This window comes from Cupressus sempervirens, chromosome 10 (assembly GCF_028749045.1).
Source record: "Cupressus sempervirens isolate cs-2001-9-10 chromosome 10, ASM2874904v1, whole genome shotgun sequence".
NCBI classification, from domain to species: domain Eukaryota; kingdom Viridiplantae; phylum Streptophyta; class Pinopsida; order Cupressales; family Cupressaceae; genus Cupressus; species Cupressus sempervirens.
This window is the reverse complement of record NC_143127.1, coordinates 660,929,306-660,954,497: the sequence shown is the minus strand read 5'-3', so window position 1 is coordinate 660,954,497 and position 25,192 is coordinate 660,929,306. Positions and strand designations below refer to the sequence as shown.

General features: G+C 33.9%; 1 protein-coding gene across 3 annotated transcripts in view; it reads right to left on the bottom strand.

Annotated features, from left to right (window-relative positions):
- The window catches only part of LOC149535566 (structural maintenance of chromosomes protein 5-like), a 237,544-nt gene that overhangs the window by 58,795 nt on the left and 153,557 nt on the right, over window positions 1–25,192 (bottom strand). For all 3 annotated transcript variants that reach the window (XR_016357992.1, XR_016357993.1, XM_089807140.1), the window contains exon 21: window positions 3,803–3,906. Coding sequence is in view for 1 of the 3 variants with exons in the window: in XM_089807140.1 (XP_089663266.1) it covers window positions 3,803–3,906 (104 nt within the window). In the remaining 2 variants the exon portion in view is untranslated. The remainder of the gene's footprint in view (window positions 1–3,802; window positions 3,907–25,192) is intronic.

Sequence of the window (25,192 nt, the reverse complement as noted above, 5' to 3'; positions counted from 1 at the left end):
TATGGTTCATAGCGGATGTCATGTGTGTGATGCCATGATAACTCCACGTGATAGAATCTATGGTGACTCTGTGTAAACCTTTTGTCATGTGAGTGATTCCAGGACTTTATGGGGCCCTTGTGTACATTATTTAAAGGTGATGATCTTTTAGATAATAGACACTTGCATTCAACATTGTAAGGTGATGACTTTATAATGTTCACCATCATGATGAATATCATGTGACTTGATATTCATTCACATAATATTCATATGTATGTCATGATAGTATCTCTTGAACATTTTGATAGACATCATGATACATGATATCTCATCCAGATCATTATGTTCTTTATGAGATAATTATGGTCGATATTATGTAACGTAATATCCGTGGATATGCCATGATATGTTATGGTAAACATCATGAGATGTGATGTCAATGCACATACCATAACTAGGATATAAGAATGTCATGTGACTTGATGTTCTATACATTCCTCGATATCACAAGTTAGGTGATATCACGAGTTAGGTGATATCTAAACTGATGTACACTTAACTATTTTCCCTAGCTAAGAGGGAGTGTTAATATATGTAGCATCGGTCAGCTTCGAGATCATGTCCAATGCATGTGCCAAACCAAAACCATTGTTCTTGGAAGAATCTTGCATCTGATCAAACCCCATATAAATTAAGTTTACCAAATTTGTATGTTCAGATTATCTCTTGGATCGAGTATATGATCTATTCATCAAACTGATCATATTGTTTACATCCTCAATATATTGAAATGGACTGAGCATATAATCCTTCAAGATCAGAAGTCTTAAATAGAATCTAATTAGTACATAATCACACCCGATTAGGATTGGGTCTATTAGTCATCTCATCATGAATCATTATGACTAATCATTAGGAGATATACTATGAATAGTAATGACCACTCATGATCTTGGCCTCAATAGCACTATAAATATAATGAGACTTCATATTCATGGACATGTCATGATAGTTAGTTGGACATATTGATAGATATCATGAGACTTGACATCAGTTGAAGATCATTATGCTCTTTTACCATGGTAGATATTATGAGATGTAATATCTATGGATATACCATGATTTGTTATGGTAGACATCATGTGAGTTGATGTTCTTAAGCATATTATATTTTTTGATGTCATGAGGTAGGTGATATCACTCTTGCAAATAAGGTGAACTTATTGAAATATATATTTCGTCTTTCCTAGCTAAGAGGGAGTGTTGAAGTATGTAGCTTTGGTCAAACAAACACTATGAGTAGAAAATATGAATTGCATGCATATATCATATCAATATATATTCGTCTTTCCTAGCTAAGAGGGAGTGTTGAAGTATGTATATAGCATATCAATATGACTTGCATATATATATATATATATATATATATATATATTTTTTTTTTTTTTTAAATTTATTTATTTATTTATCAATACATAAGTTCAATGTTATTCTGATATTGCTATCTGAATACAACTGATGCACTTATATATATTTCATTGAGAAAAGTTTGTATGTATTTCATATGATTATCGGTATGGCTGTATATGCCGATCATTATTTATCTCATATTATTATCAACTTGACTGGAAATGCTGATCCTTATTCGGCATCTTGATATTATCGATCGCGCAAGTATTATGTGTGAGTTATACACAATAATGAATCGATGCTATGTAAACCGGTCTGTATTAGCAATTGTTATTGATAACTAATCTATGTTAAGATATAAGTGTGAATGGTCATGTCTCTAATTAGAGACATGCACATTCACCCACATACCCTATCATAGCTTATTTGTAACAAATGAATTCATTCTTGCAAGTATCGAAATCAATAAATACAAAGCAAGATCTGGATAACAATGACAGTTCAGTGACATAAAGCATTTCTTTTCTTTATAACAGTACATATACATATAAAACCCTGCAGGAAATCAGATTGATTAAACATTGAAGTTTGAATCTGCAACATATCCATATTCAAACAATAAGATTCTGAACCAAAAGAAGTCATAATACAAATCTGATATAAACTTAGTAAAAATTAACATATAAATGTAACATTTAAAATAAACTGCAACGTGAACAGCAATAATGGTGGTTAATATATATACATGTGTTTGGTATTTCATTTGACTTTTCCAGATTTTTCTTAGCTAATTTCCTATGTTCTGTGTATGAAATTCAGGCAAATGCAATTGAGCATACATGTTTCTCCAAGAAGATCTGTTACCAACATTTCAATCATCTGGAAAATCTATCATTCTAATGTGCATCTCTCAGGAAGCCACTTTAGGACACAGATCGAGACAGGAGCTTGAATTGCAATACTTCTATCTTAACATGAGATGCAACTGAGCATTGCTGAATTATATTTTATCCACTCTATGGTTTAACTATCTTAAAATGAGACATAACTGAGCACTGCTGAATAATATTATATCCACTGTAAGATTAAACTGCTAATCCATTGTTCCAGAGCAGTGTCAAATATGATGTGCCTACGTTGATAAGCATGGTCAAGACAAGATTCAATGAACTCATAAAATTTGGCAGGAAGGCATAACCCCAATTTTGCCACATCATGCCAATTTAACTTGGATCCATCATTTTTTCATAATTCAGAAACAGCCACAGTAAACAATTCCTGCAATATCCATACCAGCAAGTATAAATGCTTAGTTGCCAGATTCATGCTCGGGAGGACGGATTTGGAGTCGTGCCCGGATTCATGCTGATCCAGGCAGGATCTTTGTTTCACACTGTGGATCCGTCAGGATTCGAAGGATTCATCTGGATCCATAGGCTTGCAAATCCTGATGGATCGACAGTGTGAAACAAGGATCCTGCCCGAAGCGGCGCAAATCTGCACAAATCCTTGAGGATCCAACATGAATCCATGAGGATCTACGAGCAGTTCAAGGTTTTAAGAATCATAGATTCATACTAGAATCATTGATTCACACTATGAAATGATTTAGTTTTAGAATTATGTACATTTCTCTTACTTTTGTGTGTGTGTGTGTGTGTGTGTGTGTGTGTAGACACGAATCCTTATGAACCATAATGGGAAAAAAAAAAGTTCAAAAATCCACAGATCCAATTTGCATGCCCAAATCAGATTCAGATCCCAAAACAGCAACTAAGTATAAATGTCCCTTTCAATGTTCATTATGTCCTCTTTAAGGCTTAAAATATCTAGTTTATGTATCCCAATGGTGTATCCATAATACTTGCATCAGTAATTGCCATGTTCACTGCTGATCTTGGAGTCTTATCAGTAAGTTGTGAACTACGCAAAGCATATGGTGCATAAACTCATGCCATGTGAAATTTGAAACTTTGTTGACTAAACATATCTTAGGCTAGATATCATTCATACTCATATAGTTTCAAAGTTTTCCAGGCACAGCTTTTGTGCTTTATGACCAAGATTGCATGGTAATTTGAAAATAAGTTTATTAAACATCTCCTATGCTATATCATTCATGCTAATATAGTTTTACATTTATTAAGGCATGACTTGTGTGTTTTATTACCAAGGTTGCATGGACATGGTAACAGACACATATACATATACAGTTCTGCATGCGGATACAGCTATGTTTTAAAACACTAATATGGAGACAGTTGCCGGATTGTGTTATATATCTATCCATCTCTAATTATACATATGCATATGCTATATATATCACAAACTATATACTTTATAGTTAAACAACAAAATTTAAAATATCATCATTTTCGAAATGCAAAATACAACTCCAAATTTTAAATACCTCAATAAAAGCTTGCTGCAGTTCAGGGTTAAGCTTGGCAACAGATTCTGCAGTACCCTTGGCAATATGAAGCTGCCTCTTGCATTGTTCAAGCTCATCCTTGCCTGTCATACATCTAATTAGTCAAAGATGAACAGCATTCACAATAGCAAAACGATAATCAACAGACTGAAGTACACGAGCCTTCTGTCAAACACAACAAAGATGATAGCCATATCTTATATGAACTACTGTACTGGTTACTTTTGTAAAACAACTTGTATGTTTAGATTACAGAGGACTTGTAAAAAAGGACTGAAGTATACATTATTATATAGTAATGTCTACAAATGGGCAAATGAAATTATTAAATGCAGAAATAACCATCTATCAAAAACAAGCAACCATATACAACCAGCCATGTCCCGAGAAGACCTATTCTGATTCTCCCATGTCTGAAAAATTTGGTCACATCCTCTTTCTGGTCTTTTTGAGGACTCACTAGCATCCCTTAGTCATCCCTTGGCTATTCCAGAGACATTAAGTATCCTCCACATTTAATCCATGAGAATGGGAAAAAGATATTGCAAAAGTATTGTAACAGTAATAAAAACTTTAAAACCCACTCCAATTGCTATTTTACATTTACTTATAGAGAAGATGAAAAGAGAGGCATAGGAAGGAGCAATTTCTGAAATGCCACTCAAATTATGAATCCAATTTCCGATCTTCTCAATATTCATATGCACCATGCACAAAGTTGCACGGGCACGGATACGGTATTGAATGTCAGTACGGCCATTTTTTAAGTCCCCCAATATGAATACGGCTGGATATAACATTAATTAAAAAGCAGACACATATTTAACACAGTTTTCTAAGTTATTAGAGGACAATTTCATTACTTCAAAAGCAATATAGACCAGAGTAACGAGAATTGCCTCAATTTGGGGATTCGACTTGAGTTGCATTAAAGTTATGATTCTTGGTTTCTTTTTTTGTCGGTTTTTTGTTTTGGTTGCATCTCAATTATGAGTTACGATTTTTTTTTAAAAAATTGGTTTGATCAGCAGATATTGGTGTATTGGAAACACATTAGATATATAGTTTCAAATAACTTTGAGAATACGTTACTTGACCAAACATACCATGAACTCCAACAGTCTTAGAAGATTAATTAGATCCTCTTTAACCTCTTTCAACCATATGCAACACTTTAAACCTCTCATTAGATCAGATATATGATATATCGTATTATCAATTTCTATTTACTTAAGCTACACTTTACATTTTACATATGTAATGGATTTATCATTTATGTTTCTTGTTTATGTATGTTAGCTTCTATTTTATGATGTTGTAGTGTGTTTAAGTTATATTCAATAAAGGGTGCATGAAATAAGTTTTATATCGTTAAAATAATTAAATTTCAAGAGTTTTTCACTTTGCCAATTCATAGTCGATTTACGATTTGAGTAGGTCTTGCCCATTCCAATCCGATTCTGATTTTTGGTTCTTTGATATAGACACATGAATGCTACTCAAATAAATAAGTTAATTTAACAATTTAGATAACCCAAAAATGAGTCGCTCAAATAGAAAAACATTCCATTTGTCTTTTCCACTTGGTGCAAGTTCTATTTATACCCAAAAGATTAAAAATTTGCATTAAAGAAGTTTTTTTATTAAATTTTGGAAGATATACATCAAATCTCATAATAATCAAATCACATAGTATTCAACACAGTTGAAAGTGGAGCCCTAAAGTTTTGCAAGAACTTAGGGCCTCTATTTGTGAAATAATGTTGGAGACTGAAGGAAATATTGGCATTAATGTCAAATCAAAGATGTAAATTATGAATAGTTCAAGTCTATGCAATTGGATATGGATATATGCATTTATGTTACATATGATGAAATACGTTTTAAGTAACTCCACAACAGCTTGAAAGCAATGGAGATATTGACCTCACATAAGAAGAAACACCCATGGATATAAATGATAAACATTAGTATATAATGAAAGATTACCTTGTTTTGAAGATTAATTTAATTGTGAAAGATTCAGAGGCAATGAACTGGAGATGTGTTTCTAACAGTGATTTATTTCTAAAGCAATGACACACAACAGTGATAGAATGAACAACAATACATAGAAGAGTAATTACTATCCAAAATAGCAATGATATTGAAGGAGTTTGATTTGTTTGAAGCCTTCTATAGAACCAGTGATGGAAACTATGGAACTAACCAGTGAACAATAATGATGAGATAGCTAGAACATAAAATTATGAATAATGCTGAAGTTGTGTTGTTAGCATTCCTCTTGCACTTTTCATGTATTCTGAAAATTAATTCTAATAAAAACAAGAAACCTAGCAACATTGTTCAATTGGCACCAAAATTTCTATCAGAGCATACATAGAGTTTTTACATTATAAAATTAGACTTAACTAAATATTGTCAATAAGTATTCTAATAAGAGAGTTATTTTATCATTTATTACATACTTGATCATAAAAAATATTACTCTCTAATTAAATAGACATATATCAAAAATCCTTCTTTTATTAATTCTTATGGAAACATTATGTTAAAAGAAAAATAAACAAGTAACATAAGATATAATTCCCTATCAACTAATATATAATACCTAATAATGATATGATCATAATTCCAATCCAAATAACTATAAACAAGATGCTAAATGGTTTTTGAGTTAATACACATAAACTATTAAAATAACAATTTTATAGAACACAATCTAACCAAAACTATCACTTCTTATGGAATTCATGCGTGTATCCAAATTTATTCCTAACTGAAACTTTTCAATACCAACTAAACTAAACTAAATTAACATCTCTATTTTCTCTTCTTAGTGAAAAGTATTAACAAATTATTTCATTCTTTTAGCTTGAATTTATTAACTACAGGAATATAATGAGCTCCTTTATAAAACCAAGCATATAATTACGTTGACTCCGGCATGGCTGAAACGTAAAAATTAAGAATTAGAATATGAATGAAGTAAATAGGCATATTATTAAGATATACTTGAGCCTTATAAAAGGTGCCTATTAATGGAAACAAGCAGTTATTTTAAGCTGCCATAAAATGGATTTGTTACGGTTGTACAGAATTGCTTAATTTTATCATTATATACTCCGCTCAAATCTTTTCTAGTCAAGTTTAAAAGTTCCTCTAACAATGTTGCTTATCGATTAGAATATGTATATAACCTATTGCAATACCCCCTCTAATAATAAAATCTGATATTAGATCATAATTGATAAATGATTAAAAGGATATATGAATGGAATAGATATTTGAATGTTAGATAGTTGCTAATAATAAATAAATAAATAAATATACACACATGTATCATAATTGGATATTGATTGCATAATACGAACAATATTTATTAATATTGTATAAATAAATAAACAATACTAATTAATATTTAAATTAACATATCTATTAATTACCGATTGAAAATAAATTACTAAACTTTATAGGAATACTGAATAGAAGGAGCAAAGGAAGTGTCACTCATAACATTTATAGCACCCAAAGTATGAAGTGAGAATATTCAATGAGTAGATATGCATCCTACATGGGAAATGGGAGAACTAATAAAGCTTGGAAAAGATAAATCCCGAAATTATAGGGACTGGGCCATGCAAGCACTAGAAAGTGGTCAGAACTTAAATAAAGAACTTTCCAAGGGAAGATGTTAAGTTATCAAACATATTGCATATAAGAAGATTAAAGAGGGTTTATAAGGTAAGATAAAGATATAAATTATTATTATTAAGGTATGTTACTGTACTTTGATAATTATTAATTTCTATGTGATATGCAAAGTAATAATGATAAATAAAAGTGAAGTATAGTATTTACTATTATAAAATTATCATTTGAAATGAAATCCATTGAAATGATATTACTATGGAACTTTATTATTTTTTGGTGTATATGTAGAATATGTTTTATTTATTTATTTGAACAATATCAATAGTTTTTATTTATGATAATCAATATAGTTCCTTATGTGGGCAATATTAGATCTTGGATAATGTTGTGTCAATTCATAAGGCTGACACCATGGAGATTAAAGGGATCTCTATCACGGGGTATGTGAGGCGTTAAGGTCTCCATCTGACCACCATGACTAGGATTAATAGACAATCTCCATGTGCCAAAATATTTTGATGATGTCAACATATGCATATGTGATTGGCCTTGGATAGAGGATGTCCCATCCAAGAAGAATCTGAAAGGTTGTGCTTCACGAAAGATGGTGGAATAACTAGGGATTAGGAAACCCGATCTAGAGATGCCTTTAAGGTTGGGGTTTAAGATAGAGGGTAGAATAGTGTAGTTAGATTTATTATTGTTTTAGTTCTAACATTTATTTTTTAGGTATTACTCGACCCAAGCTGACCCTAATAGTGGGGGCATTACACCTATTGTGATTAGTAAAGGCTTCCAAATAAACTACTGTACAAGCTTATAAGGGAGATGAGCAAGGCAATGAAATAACCTAATGCAGACCCTAAATTGAGATTGCAATGAACAATTTTTATTGTAGTCAAAAATGCATTACATAACTGGAAAAGAAAGTAGTACTTTTTATGCAATTAAAAGCAGCATTAAAATGCTTATATGCAGCAGAAAAATAAAGGATAAAAGAACAAGAAAACAATAACAAATTCATGAAAAGAATATATGTAGATAAAATAAGATAAGATAATAATATTAATGTCCAACAAGAGATCAACTAGGTTCTAAGGGACTACAGGATACAAAAATACAAGAAAAAATGAAACAGCTGGCACACCATACGGTGTCTAGGAAAGCGCTTAACAAGAAAACAACAAAAGGGAACAAAAGACAAGAAGGACTAGGAATCCTTGTGTTGGTTATCAAAATCGCTGGTTAGATACCTAGGAGCCTTGCCTACTCGATGTTGGGTATCTAACTGATTCTGGCCAACTTGATAGGATTAATCTAATCAATTCAACTCCTCTGCGCTTTTGGTTTCACCAAACCAGGGCCTGTTTACCCGAATCTTGGATAACAAAAACTCGGATCCAAGATGATTTACAGCGGATTATAACATAAAAACAAATTCCTCGACAAGCAAGTGTCAAGGAAACTTTCTGGATTGTGATTAATAACTATTTATCTTCAAACTTTGATTACTTTATTAAGATTTGTGTGTTGCTGAAAGAAAAAGTTAAAACGAATTATTATTACGAATAAGATTCAATCTCTTCAAAAGAAAAAGTTAAAGAATTGCCAGCATATGGGTTGAAAATTATGAACAGATTAATGATCAGTGCCAAATTTTAATGAGTAATAGAGTCAAACGTATATTTCTTATATACAACTTAATGATATTGATGATATTATATTTGTTAATAATTTAATTATTACGTTGCCACGAATTATTACACCTTTGCATATTCAGACTAGTCTGCCATGATTTAACCTTTATGTGGACACAACAGATACAAATAGAGGAAAGATTATATCCTGCATTCGTATTTATCAAATTTAAAAAGCAACGAACAATTCAATGTACTTATCAGAATATTAAATTATAAACAAATAATCATCAAAATCATAAAGGACAAGTTATACACCTACTAACTCTAAAACAAATAAAATTCTTACTGATTTTATTGTTGGATAGCTTGTACTAAAGACATTCAAATTCGTTGATGCTCTATTCAATACAACTCAATCACAGACAACTTTAGTGTTTTACGCTCAATCTTCAATCTCCAATTGCTTTCCTCAATATTTCAACAATTTCCTTTTGACGAAATTTGATAATATGAATACTTCAGAAAAACATTGCAGAGAACTTCATAACATGGGTTGTAGCCTGTTTTGATTTTACATCCTCCTATTTATACAAAATGAAAAGGCACCATGCCTTTCCCAAAACAATACATCTTTTCAGATTACAACCGCCAATCCACTAATTAAAACTCTGATTGCTTAACACAATTATCTGAAGATGGCAATTTCCCCATTTTGAGAAGGTAATTAATTATGCAAAATAGAAAACTAACCAAATAACTATGCATAGTATATTAAACATAGGTGTGCATCATAATCTTGGACGCTACTATGATTAGAAAACTGCTTGTGAATGGGAACGATGGTACATGCTTCAATATTCCTGAACCAAACCATAGGGTGTATGCAGTGAACCACTTGCTAATACGCAAGGTATTTCCTCCATATATCTAGATCGAACACGCTCAGCATCCACACGCAAAGAGAGCAACGAAACAGTAAAGCATTGTTTCCTTGTAATATTGGGCTTTTCACATCATTCATCATGTTTTACGAATGTAGTATGTTCCAGAACTCCAACTAGTGCCAATTTCCTCTTCTGTATTGAACACCTGCGTATCCCTTCAAACCTACATGAAAACAAAAAGGTATCATTAGGTATACGTCACATATATATATATATATATATATATATATATATATATATATATATATATATATATTTTTTTTTTTTTTTTTTTTTTTTTTTTTCTTGTGCAGATGTCTCTATGGGGCATACACGCTAGAGCTTCGATGATCCCAGAATGAAGGACAACACAACAAAATACCAAATTCATAGAAGGCCACTTCCCGATATCCTTAATCGTGTCCTCTCAACTAATGACCATAGTCGATGACATGTGGAATTTAATCACTTTGTCATTACTTTTAGGTCCATGTTATTTTGTCATTGCTCCCATGACGTGTAATCTCGTCTCTGAATGGTTAACCCATCAAGAAATCATTCAACTCTAGAAAAGTATTAAGATAGATAAAGTTCCCGATTAGTTATTTTTATTGCCACTCTCTCCAATACATTCGCATGCGGGTTAGATTGCCTACTTTGTATAACGGTATCCATATGCGATCATGCTCTGAAGATGATGATGATGAAAATTTGGCATCTTTTAATCATTCTGAATAGTTCTTTACATTGGCAATTTCTTCCCATAATTCCGCTTAGCGCTGGTCTCTAAAATTCCCGCATAGAGACTTCTCAGCATAATCTCCTGCCATCACTTGCTGTCCAATTTTCTCATTATTAGAACTAAGCAAAGTTGCACCAACCTTCCTTATGTGATTGTGCAGAATTTCATCATTCTCAACAGCTGGGTACATCGTGTGCTGCTTTTCTAAGAAGTCAGTAGAAGCCATGCATCTATGAACAGCAGCTTGACTTTATATTATCTCCTTCACTCTTTTCTTAAGATTTATGAGATCTTTTGTTGTTAAGCTACACAAAGTGCCTCCAAATTTAACTCTTCCTGGAATGACATTATAACCTATTCCACCATTGATAAACCCAGTTTAGAGCAGGAGGAAGCTTCTACAGTCACAGGCTATAGACTTCTTGTTAATTATCACTGTAAGGACAATTTTTGAACTTGTGCTCACTGTTCAAAGCTTTGTATCTACACATTATATGTTCTTGCTCTATTCTATATCTTTTTCATTGTAGTAAGCCATGGGCCCACAAATTGAGCATTGGCAAGGATAACTGAGAGCCTGAGACACACCCAGAACAAATTTTGATTATTTCATTGATCTATTGCATTCATTTTACCATTCTCTCTGTCAATGATAGGGCCTGCTGCTCTTTTGTGCATCCTCCAATAATCTTCACTGCATAACTCTAACAGATTTGACAATAATTTCCTCAATTCAATATTATTTCTTAAATGGAGGCCATAGAGTTTTGGAAATGATTTAGGCTCCATCAATGGCTCTTTCTAGGGACATATACTCCATATGAGGATAGCGAGATCTCAGTTATCTCTGGAGGAGCAGACCTACCAAAAGATTAGGAGCAATCAGTTTATGAAATAACGTACACAAAAACATTAAAAAAAATAAAAATACAATAAAACAAAGAAAAGAAATAATAGTCCCCTTCTCATGCTCATTGAAAGAATGGCTTAAGATACTGTCCATGGACTGGAAAATCCTGCATGCGACCGTCTGTATCCTGCAAAAAATAAGAGTGTTCCCCAGCTTTTTCAAGGATAATAAAAGGTCCTAACCATAAAGCTTCGAACTTACCATGTTTTCCTTTGTCCTGATCCTTAGCATTCCATTTCAAGACCCAATCACCTACTTTAAAAGATCGATTTGAAGATTTCTTATTGTGAAGGAATTTAACCTATTGTTGCTTATTTATGTTTTACTCCTATGCTAACCTTCTTACCTTGTCTACCTCAATTAATGCATTCAACCTATTCTCCATAAAATTGATATCTTCTAATTGTTCCTTAGTAACAAATTTATAAACAGGCAATAAATTATTCAAAGGAAGCTTTGCTTCTTTCCCATAAACTAGGTTGAAAGGAGAGAAACTTGTTGACTTCTTTACCGTGATTTTGTCCGCCCACAATGCAAGATTCAACTTTGAATCCCATGCGCGCTTGTTGTTAATCAACATTCTTTTGATAATCTTCAAGATGTTTTTGTTGCTAGACTCCGCCTGTCCATTGCCTTGGGGATGATACGGAGATGCGTATGATACTGCAATGCCATACTTCCTGCAAAACTCAGCAAATTCATTAGATCTAAAACACATACCATTGTCTGCTATGATCTTTTGAGGAACTCCGAACCTAGTCAAGATGTTTTCAGTAAGAAACTTAATCACCACCTTACTCGTTGACTGCCGAGTGGGTATAGCCTATACCCATTTGGTAAAATAATCGGTGGCCACTAAAATCCAACTATGTCCACAACTTGACTTATCACTAATTTCTCCTATAAAATCAATTCCCCACATTTGGAAAGGTTCCTCTACTGTAATGTTCTTAAGGGGAGTGCGCCATCATACTTCAACTTACCAGAGAATTTCTGGCAAGCTTCGCACTTTCGAACATAGGCATGGCAATCCTTAAAAAGTTGAGGCCAGTAGTAACCTGCTCGTCATATCTTATGTGTTGTAGTCCTGGCTGAGAAATGACCACTGCAAACCCCTTCATGCATTTCTTTGAGAATAATTGCTGATTGGGCAACATCTAAACAAAATAATAGAATCCCATCTTGATTTTTCCAATATAAATCTCCCTAAATTAAAACATATTTTGCAGCCTGTAACTTAATAGTTCTTTTATGATTTTCATTCAAATCATCTCTACATTTAGTATGCTGCAAATAATACACTGTATCTGTGTACCAAGGGCATCTCCCAATACTAACTTTAGTATGATCATCATCAATCTGGTTTACTTGAACAGCCTCTAGATTTGATTCAGCCATAAGCTTAGCCAGTCCCTGTCCCCTAACTAATTTTGTGATTTGAATGTCTATATTAAATTCTTGGATTTGATTTATCCAACATCATCTCCTAATAGTTTCACACTGTCTAAATATATCCTTAATGGCAGCATTCGGAACATAAGCAATGACCTCAGCTCCAACTAAATAAGGTCGAAAGGATTTAACCGCCTTAACAAGAGCATAAGCCTGTTTTTCATTTATGTCATAATTTAGTTCAGCCGCTTGTAAACTCTTGCTAAAGAACGCAATTGGCTGTTCATGCCCCTCATCGTTCTTTTGTAACATAACTGCAGCTATAGTATGATAAGAAGCAAATGAAAATAATTGGAACGGCTTCTTGAAGTCAAGAGATTTCAGCACCGGGGCTTCTTTTATAGCTTGCTTTATCTTAGCGAATGCTCCTATAGCCTCATTATCCCAAGCAATTTTTGCTCCCTTCTTAAGCATCTTAGCAATAGGTTTAATGATCTCAGCAAAATTAGAAACAAATTTTCTCACGAAGTTGATTTGCCCAAAGAACGACTGGATTCCCTTAATTGTTTTAGGTATTTGAGTATTGTCGATAGCTGCTACCCTCTCTGGGTCAATTCTTACCCCTTCCTTAGAGACAATATGGCCTAAAAGTTTTCCTTCAGTGACCTCAAACTAACACTTTTTAGGGTTTACAGAAATTCCAAATTCAAGGGCTCTTATAAAAATCTTTTCTAAATGTTTACAATGGTCTTCTGCTTTCTTAGAATAAGCAGTAAGGTCATCTTGGTAAACAACCATGATTAAATCAATTAATCCATCGAAAGCAACATCCATTGCCCTTTGAAAGGTAGTTCCCACATTTGTTAGCTCAAAAGGCATCCTAACATAGACGTAAGTACCCCAAGGTGTCGTGAAGGCAGTCTTATACTGTTCAAACTCTTTAACCTGATTGTAACCTGAGAATCGGTCCATCATAGATAATAATTCATTACCAGTTACCTTTTGTAATAAAATTTCCATATTAGGTAATGCATAATTATCCTTAAGAGAAGATATGTTCAAATTTCTAAAATCTATACATAATAGTATATCACCGTTCTTCTTTCTTACTGAGACTAAATTCGAAACCCATGTAGAGTGCCTTATAGGTTTAATAATTCCAGCATCTCTTAATTTAATGAGTTCATCTTTCATTTTTGGAGCTAGGGTTGGATTTACTGGACGTTGTCTCTGTCTAAAAGGCTTTGCATCAGGTTTTAAAGGTATTTCATGTTGAAACAGGTCTTCCCTATATGCTTTAAGCTCATCGTAACTCCAAGCAAAGGCATCTCTATACTTTCTTAACAAAGCAATCAAGTCAGCCCTTATTTTGGATGATAATTTCTTTACTATATAAACCTTCTTAGGAGAACTTTCACTTCCTAAATTTATTTCCTCAATATCATTTTGGATCTTAGTGGATTTGTTGTTTTTCGTACTTTCCCTTTCATCAAAGATTCGCTCTAAAGCCACTAAAGCCTTAGGTATTTTATTTGTTTTCAGTTGCACTATTTCCTTTCCAAATAATATTTCCTTACCCTCTTTTTTTTCTACGCACCCATTCCAATCTATGAACTAGTTTTCATAATCCTCCTGGCAAGCTAAAAATCTAATAATATCTTTATCATCTTCAAAAACTTGCCAATTTCGTACATTGTCTGATATCGAAGGTCTATTTTTCATTTCAACCTAAATAACCTCATCGAATGGGATATCTATTTGCCTAATAGCCATGTTAGCCATTATATCAACTAGGTAATTAATTGACCTATCAATCCATTTAATTGAAAAGGCATCAAAAAATTCTAACAAATCCCATACATAATTCCGATATTGTTTTAACCGTGGGTTCCTAGTTGAAAACCTATGCCTAATTTGTGAAACAATTAGATTTGAATCCCCTAAGACAGTAAGTAGTTTAATCCCATAAGCCTTTCCCATATCAAGACCAATAATTAACGCCTCATACTCAACAATGTTATTAGTACATTCAAAATTTAACAACAAAGAAAATTTAAAAGTTTTACCTGATGGCAAAATAAATATAACGCCAGCCCCATTTCCTTCCTTATTACAAGCACCATCAAAGAACATTTGCCAAATGTCATTACAATCTTCTTTTACATAAATTGAAATTGGATTAACAATCTTAGAGGTAGGTTTAGTTATGCTTACCTAGAGGTTATCCATGTCAAAATGGCAAAAGTTAACTTCAAGATCCGAAACATAATCTTCAACCAAATAGTATGACTGGGGTTCCCGTTCAATTCTGATTTCCTTGCCCCCTACGGGTATAGTAGCATAAAACAAATCCAACTGCAGATGACCGCCAACCAAATTCGACCACTGTCTAGATAACAACATGCCATAGCTCGCTAATATCTCAACTATTGTAATGTCAGTTCTATATGATATATGGGGAAATGATGGAAAACGAAATTCAACATTTTTAATAATTCCAACTACAAGTACAGATCTATTATCCATACAATAGCATTTACCAAAATGAGTATCAACTTTGAGACCTATTTCTTTCATTACATCAGCAGTCATGATATTGACTGCTGCACCAGAATCAACCATACAATTCTTTACCAGTTTATTATTTATCAACAATGTTAAATAAAACGGGTCTACTTGATTTGACTTTTTATTCAATGTTGTTCCTAAATATACAATAGGTGACTCTTCGCTATTTCTAACATCATCTTTATTATTAATATCTTGCACACTAGATAATATTTTCAAAGTCTCGTCCCTATAATCAGAAATTTTCATCATTTCCATTAGAGGCACCGTGATTTTTAACTGAGATAAAGCATAATTCATAAAACTATGACAATCAGATATTTTCTTACCATTAGTTTGCTTGACTGGTTGCTTGGTCATCCTATAGGATTGATTACCTTCTTTTTGCTTGGCTTGAGCTTCATTACCAGGCTTTTTAGATGCTTCTACCTGCTGCTAATTTTTTGCAAATATGCCAACGGGACTACCCTGATCAGTATTACCGTCCTTATTTCTTCTTTGGTAAGTGTGTTTAGCATGTTCTACTGCTGCAAGAGTATAAGCTCTTCTTTCTTCTGTCATTAATCTGTGAAAAATAGGTGTATCCTCTTCATCTGAAAACACCTGTTGAACACACCGCTGCTGATTAGAGCCCCTGTAATAACAATCAGCATTTTGGTCTTCATCCGTAGAGTCATCTTCATCTCTTCCCCACAATGGTTCTGATGATATAGTGTTGACTATAGGCTTCCCTTCATTTTCCTGATTTTCTTCTTCAAAAACAGCTTGGGCAACAATACAATGTTTAGGATCATGGGGCAACCTACAAGCATCACACCATGGGCCATCGTCAACGATGTTGACTTTCTTTAAAGGGTCGGGGGTGTCCTTAGCATAACTTGGTCTTTCAGGTTTCCCGTCTTTCCAATTCGTATTGTAGGGCATATCCTAGAGCCTTACCCTGTCATTTCTGTGAAAAGGTGGTCTTTCATTTCTATTTGTTTTGACCTTTATTTCCTTTAACATATCCATTATTTCTTTTAGTTCATCCTTCTTAGGGTTTTTAGGATTGTATAATTTTGGATCATCCCTCTTGTTGATTCTTCCTGCTGCTTTCCTATCATTCTCAATTATCATGGCAATTTTAAAAGCTTGTGGCAGCGAAGAAGGTCTTTGAGATCTTATCTCATAGTGGGTTTTACTATCAAAAGCACTTAAGTAAAAGTCAATCAAAAACGAATCCACCGGTCTAGTTTCTCTTGGAATCTAGTTGAGAACTTTGTTAAATCTCTTGTTAAATTCTGATACTGATTCATTTGAGTTCTTTTTAATGCTTGTTAATTCATATGATGCAAAGGATGTATCATTGTGGTCACCAAATTGCTCAATAGAGTGATCAGCGAAATCACACTATCCAGAAATGGATCCATCCGACAAGCTTCTATACCATTCTACAGCATCCTCAGTTAATGATTGAACAAATAGTTTCATGAATATATCTTCATGATCTTCCTCAAAATCTTCAATCACATTCTTTAGATTAATTACATATCTTTCAGCTGATTCTGTTCCACTTCCTAAAAATTTTGGGATAGCATTCCTTAAGTCATTTCATATAGGATTCGGATATCCTCTAATCCCATTGAAATCAAGTTGTCTGTATCTTTCAATTGCCATAGGTTGCCTTATTACTTGATTTCTATTGCCTTGATTTTGCATCATATGTCCCTGGATGTTTTGATTATTATTATTCTGATTCAGCCCATTGGGTTGTCTAATGTTTCCACCATTTTGCTGCATTACTCTATTATGTTGCCCATTGTTCAATGTTTGTTGAATGTTATGTCTGTTAAAGTTATTATGTTGATGTTTTCAGATCGCTTGCAAATGTAATTGCATTGTCTATAAGGTATATGCTTTTCAAATGCATCAATCTCCTCTTATACGTATTTCAAATGATACATGGAGAGACATGTCTCCTCATGAGACATGTCTATCCATTATAATTATACAATAACAAATATGTATAATATCTCATATATTAAATATATAATTAATATACATATACATACACACACACACACACACACACATATGTATATCACACTTATATATGTATATTTATAGGTTTAACCGACTGAAGCTACCAAACATTAACAGTCCCTCTTAGCTAGGGAGGATAAACAAGATTTTGAAACAACATATTACCTCAATGTAAAAAAAAAATGGTTTCAGAATATCAACTCATTTGACTTCGTGGTTTATTGAATGCCAACTCATTTGGCAAATGTCAACTCATTTGACATTTTAAAGTCAACTCATTTGACTTTGAATATCAACTCATTTGATATTTGAATGCCAACTCTTTTGACATTCGTGAATGTCAACTCATTTGACATTCACTAGGTGCTTAAATATTCATAAGGTATGTGCACTTGCATTCTCATAATGCATACCATATAAACATCCACCATGCGAAGTATAATCTATCATGATCTGCGTAGACATCGTAAGATATCCATCATAATAGATTAAGTTATTGAAAGATTGTCACCTTTCAATAACTTTTGCAAATACAAGTGATGATCATTTAGAAGTCATCACTTCCTCATGATGTACACAGGGGGCAGTCCCATAGCACACAAACTTTTAGACTCCCTCTAATTCCAAATCTCCCTCTTTTTCTTGCAAGAACATTCTTAGAGGAAAAGATCAAGACAAACATCTCTTATAGTATGCATACAAAAATTAGAGAGAGACTAATATAGTAATAAATGAATCTACATCATAATATAAGACCATTCCATTAGATATAAATAAATATATAGTTTGAGTATATATGCATATATTCAATCTTATATATGCACTTTGATCTATATTTTCAACATATTGTTTGTTTATTAGTGCCACAAAATAATGTAAGATGATCAATTTCCCAATTTAAATTCACTTATATTTATAAGAAATAAACAATTAATACTTACCTCAACAAATAAAACATATAAATACCTTTACTAAATTATGAAAAGTTGTTGTCATCCTATTCACATTCATGCTCCTTTATCATGCTATTTTCCATTTCTTCTACCCTTCCACATGACCTGCAGTTGTTGTTCATCTCGAATCACAACTTGACAACACTTCATTAAAAGGTATTAAGCCCTCGATTTCAATTGCCAACTGGACCAAACGCCTTCCTGTCATGTTGTGCTTCTCACGTGAATGAACCAAAAGCAGATAATGAAACAAAATGAAGGACTTGGGCAAATATCAATGTGCTCAACTTCAAACTGAGACTGATCGGATTGAACAATCATTTGCTTCCTCTTCACAAGAAGATCAAAGGGTCAACTGGATTGCTCTTTCTGTGAGTGCCAATGAAATCCCATGATTGAGACATGTAAATACTTGACTATAGTGAATTTTATTATATATTGCCACCAATAGTCCTGCAACAATTGTTGAAGATACAAATGTCCGAGACATGTGAGTTAACATCTTTATATCATGTCATCATATTCGCACATATATTTTGATTCCATATATCCTATTTAATTATATTTTTGTTGCTGACTATATTCTTCTTTAAATCTTAATATCTTTAATTCATTCGATGAACATCATTTCCGCCATGATAAGAACTTAGGAACCAAATCAGAATACACAGTGTCCTCATTAATAACTTCTGTTGTATTTGTACTCAGAGAAACATGTTTGAATACTATTAATGCTGCTATTAAATCCTCATCACTTGATGTTCACATAGAAATTTATGTCGTTCTTCTCCTATACATTGTTGTAATACTAACATAATTCCAGTCACTAAACATATAAACTTTCAAACCCATGTGATCATCATTGCTTCTTAGATATATCCATCACAATAAGCGCTCATCTGCCATTGAAGTGAAAGCAACTTTCACTTAGATCGGTCTTTTCTATTTTAAATTTATTTACATCTGCAAGTAAGGCTCTGATACCATGTTGATGCTTTCAGATCACTTGCAAATGTAATTGCATTGCCTATAAGGTATATGCTTTTCAAATGCATCAATCTCCTCTTATATGTATTTCAAATGATACATGGAGAGACATGTCTCCTCATGAGACATGTCTATCCATTATAATTATACAATAACAAATATGTATAATATCTCATATATTAAATATATAATTAATATACATATACATACACACACACACATATATATCACACTTATATATGTATATTTATAGGTTTAATCGACTGAAGCTACCAAACATTAACATATTATTTTGATTTCTATCTCTTTTGTTCTCATATAATGGATTGTCATGACTAGTAGCAAACTGTGCCTCCGGATTCCTTCTATGAGGCGGGTTCTACTTAGGCGATGTATTTTGATTAGACCTTTCTCCCCTCCATCCATCAGACTTTTCTTCATTACAACCTTTTGCAAGGAAGGAAGGTAATAAGTTCTTTTAATATTCCTATTTTTGCAAGGATATCATCTGGCTACATTTTTAATGTTTTTGCCAATATTGCACTATTACCGTTTGTAGTTTCAGCCATTTTCTTTATTATCATATCCCATTGCATTATTTGTTCTTGTTCTTCATCATCCTCAATACAAGTTATCTTGCATTCTGGCTCTTCATCAACCCTAGGAATGTGAAAAAATGGATTGCAATTTTCCTCATCCTTTTCAGGACTGTTATGACTTGATTCACATATTTCGGGTTGTTTGTTGGTCCTTTCAAGAAAGTTTCTATGTCCTATGTAAAACATTTTCGCCTTTTGATTTTTACCTTTCTTATTTCTTGGCTTTCTCTCAAAAGTTAATTGTTCAAGTCTTTTAGGTCGGGGATTTACTGATCTTCTACCCCACATACACTTCAAAAGAAACAATTGCCAATCAAAATATATTATTGAAACAATATAGAGTCACCACTTTCTCTTAAACAAAGAAATAAAGATCTAGGTTCTTTATCTAGCAGAGTTAATGCCAATAACTTGAGAACAATTTGCTGAAAATAAGAAAAGAATTTTTTCTCTTAGTTGCTTTCAAGAATTTATGTGAAATGTAGACGACTTAGATTAACCCAGAACGTAAGACTTTTGAACACAAGCAGAAATCTTAAGAAAAAACTTGTAAATTTTACTCAAATGCTGATAAGAAACTTGAATATTAGAATCTGAAAATTATAAAACAGCAAATGAAAATCTTAAAAGAAAGCTTACAAATATGTTTATGCTTGTAGTGAATAAGAAATTTGAGAACTCACCACAAGGCTTGTGCTTAAATGAAACTCTAGACTGGTCTTGGAGTATGGAAAGCTCACTTGCGACTTCCCCAGTAGAGTCGCCAATCTGTAGGTTATCAAAATCACTGGTTAGATACCTACAAGCCTTGCCTACTCGATGCTAGGTATCTAACTGATTCTGGCCAACTTGACAGGATTAATCTAATCGATTCAAATCCTCTGCGGATTTGGCTCCGCCAAACCAGGGCTTGTTTACCCGAATCTTGGATAACAAAAACTCGGATCCAAGATGATTTACAGTGGATTATAACATAGAAACAAATTCCTCAACAGGCAAGTGTCAAGGAAACTTTATGGATTGTGATTAATAACTATTTATCTTCAAACTTTGATTACTTTATTAAGATTTGTGTGTTGCTGAAAAAAAAAGTTAAAACGAATTATTATTACAAATAAGATTCAATCTCTTGAAAAGAAAAAGTTAAAGAATTGCCAGCATGTGGTTTGAAAATTATGAACAGATTAATGATCAGTGCCAAATTTTAATAGGTAATAGAGTCAAACATATATTTCTTATATACAACTTAATGATATTGATGATATTATATTTGTTAATAATTTAATTATTATGATGCCATGAATTATTACACCTTTGCATATTCGGACTAGTCTGCCATGATTTAACCTTTATGTGGACACAACAGATACAAATAGAGGAAAGATTATATCTTGCAATAGTCATATTTATCAAATCTGAAAAGCAACGAACAATTCAATGTACTTATCAGAATATTAAATTATAAACAAATAATCATCAAAATCATAAAGGACAAGTTATACACCAACTCTAAAACAAACAAAATTCTTACTGATTTTATTACTGGATAGCTTGTACTGAATACATTCAAATTCGTTGATGCTCTATTCAATACAACTCAATCACAGACAACTCTAGTGTTTTATGCTCAACAATCTTCAATCTCCAATTGCTTTGCTCAATATTTCAACAATTTCCTTTTGAAGAAATTTGATAATATGAATACTTCAGAAAAATATTACAGAGAGCTTCATAACATGGGCTAAATCCTATTTTGATTTTACATCCTCCTATTTATACAAAACAAAAAGGCACCATGCCTTTCCCAAAACAATACATTTTTTTAGATTACAACCGCCAGTCCACTAATTACAACTCTGATTGCTTAGCACACAATTATCTGAAGATGGCAGTTTCCCCATTTTGAGGAGGTAATTAATTATGCAAAATAGAAAACTAACCAAATAACTATGCATAGGATATTAAAGATAGATATGCATCATAATCTTGGACGCTACTGTGATTAGAAAGCTGCTTGCGAATGGGAACGATGGTACATGCTTCAATATTCCTGAACCGAACCATAGGGTGTATGCAGTGAACCACTTGCTAATACTCAAGGTATTTCCTCCATATATCTAGATCGAAAACGCTCAACATCCACACGCAAAGAGAGCAACGAAACAGTAAAGCATTGTTTCCTTGTAATATCGGGCTTTTCACATCGTTCATCATATTTTACGAATGTATTATGTTCCAGAACTCTGGCTAGTGCCAATTTCCTCTTCTGTATTGAACACCTGCGTATGCCTTCAAACCTGCATGAAAACAAAAAGGTATCATTAGGTATACGTCACATATATATATTTTTCTTGTGCAAACGTCTCCATGGGGCATAGACGCCAGAGCTTCGATGATCCCAGAATGAAGGACAACACAACAAAATACCAAATTCATAGAAGGCCACTTCCCGATATCCTTAATCGCGTCCTCTCAACTAATGACCATAGTCGATGACATGTGGAATTTAATCACTTTGTCATTACTTTTGGGTCCATGTTATATTGTCATTGCTCCCATGACGTGTAATCCCGTCTCTGAATGGTTAACCCGTCAAGAAATCATTCAAATCTAGAAAGGTATTGAGATAGATAAAGTTCTCGATTAGTTATTTTTATTGCCGCTCTCTCCAATACATTCGCATGTGAGTTAGATTGCTTGCTTTGTATAACGGTATCCATACCCGACCATGCTCTGAAGATGACAATGATGAAAATCTGGCATCTTTTAATCATTCTAAATAGTTCTATATGCTAGCAATTTCTTCCCATAGTTTCGCCTAGTGCTGCTCTTTATAATTCCCACACAGAGACTTCTCAGCATCATCTCCTGCCCTCACTTGCTGTCCAATTTTCTCATTATTAGAACTAAGCAAAGTTGCACCAACCTTCCTTATGTGATTGTGCAGAATTTCATCATTCTCAACAGCTGGGTACATCGGGTGCTGCTTTTCTAAGAAGTGAGCAAAAGCCATGCATCTATGTACAGTAGCTTGACTTTATATTATCTCCTTCACTCTTTTCTTAAGATTTATGAGATCTTTTGTTGTTAAGCTACACAACGTGCCTCCAAATTTAACTCTTCCTAGAATGACATTATACCCTATTCCACCATTGATAAACCCAGTTTGGAGTAGGAGGAAGGTTCTGCAGTCACGGGCTATAGAGTTCTTGTTAATTCTCACTGTAAGGACAATTTGTGAACTTGTGCTCACTGTTCAAAGCTCTGTATCTACACATTATATGATCTTGCTTGATTCTATATCTTTTTCATTGTAGTAAGCCATGGGCCCACAAATTGAGCACTGGTAAGGATTACTGAGAGCCTGAGATACACCTAGAACAAATTTTGATTATTTCATTCATCTGTTGCATTCATTTTACCATTCTCTCTGTCAATGATAGGGCCTGCTGCTCTTTTGTGCATCCTCCAATAATCTTCACTGCATAACTCTAATAGATATGACAATAATTTCCTCAATTCAATATTATTTCTTAAATGGAGGCCACAAAGTTTTGGAAATGATTTAGGCTGCTTCACCTTGCTCGGTGAAAAGAAGTCAAGCACTGAAGGATAAAGCTCAATACTTAAAGGGGTCTGAGTCCTTCTCAAGGAAGCACTGAAAGTAGGATGCCATCGTCGGAGAAAACTGTATCGAGGTCTAACTGATATGGTATGCCCAAAGATGGGTGTAGTGAGTTGTCGTTTCATACCTCATGAAGGAGACAAGGATGGAAAAAAGGCTATGGTGAGCTGATCGGAGGCTTGACTCTGAGGAAACATGAGTTGTAAAGTATGGTCTCGTAGCTGGGAAGTCTCCCATAGATAGAGAGCTAAACACAGCTGGTCAGAATAACTGATGAATGTCGAAAGGGATCCGCAATCTCTGAATAAGCAATAGAACCTGCCTCTAATCTCACAGTAGATAGGGCACCCCACAATGAAATGTGTCTCAATCTTAGCCTCGGATGGAGTACAGAGGCGACATATCTGATCCTCACAGGAGAGGTGGTGATTCGTCTAGCACCAAGATGATGGGAACCAACTCTGAACGACCCCAAGGAGATGTGTAAGGCGTGACTCCAGCATCAGCTCAAGTACCCCTGATGCACAATAATCCCATCCTTTATATCCAAGAAGTGCTCTGAATAAAAGGCCATCTACGGGCGCAAAGCCCCAGGAGAGTTAGTCCAGGTCATGGTAATGTACTGTCTGTATATGTCAAGTCTAACATGCCTATTCAACTCCTGTTGTGAGGGGAGGAGATGGGTTGTAGCATCAAGGGAGAACTGATACGACAAAAGACGATCAATGTCAATCCCAACCAAACGCAATAAGGTAGTAGCCTGGGTGTACCAATAGTGAGCCCTGGATCCCTTGGCGAAACAGGCAATGTCAACTGAGAAGCAGTAAGCAAGGTAGGAGCATTTGTGACAACTGTCAATGGAGTCAACAAAGCCTCTAAGGCAATGGATGAACCAGATCATATCGAAGATAGCACTAAGCTGAAACGGATGAGCCCTGAATTCGGCCAGAATAATACTATGCGGAGTGTGATGGTGACAAAAGATAATCCGACGAAGGAGAAGGGTCTGAACCCGCTAGATAGAGGCCCAATCAAAATCCAGAAGAGAAGGTCCTCAAATCTCTGAGTCGTATAAAACTGTCGATCTAATCAAGGAGTCCAAGAGAATTAACTTGGACTTGGTGTGCTGAAAGTGATGTTAGAAATACTATCTCTCAAGAAGGGCGAAGGAGCCCATACCCTTGGCAATCCAGGGTAGATGAGCAAGTCTCATGCTAAAGTGGGGGCCAGTGAACTTGACCCCGAGATATGTATAAGAAGAGACAATCTCAATCGGTTGGCCCTAGAAGCTCAAGCGAAGATGTGAGGTCTTAAGTCCATTGAAGACTATAACCTGAGTTTTGCTCAGGTTCAC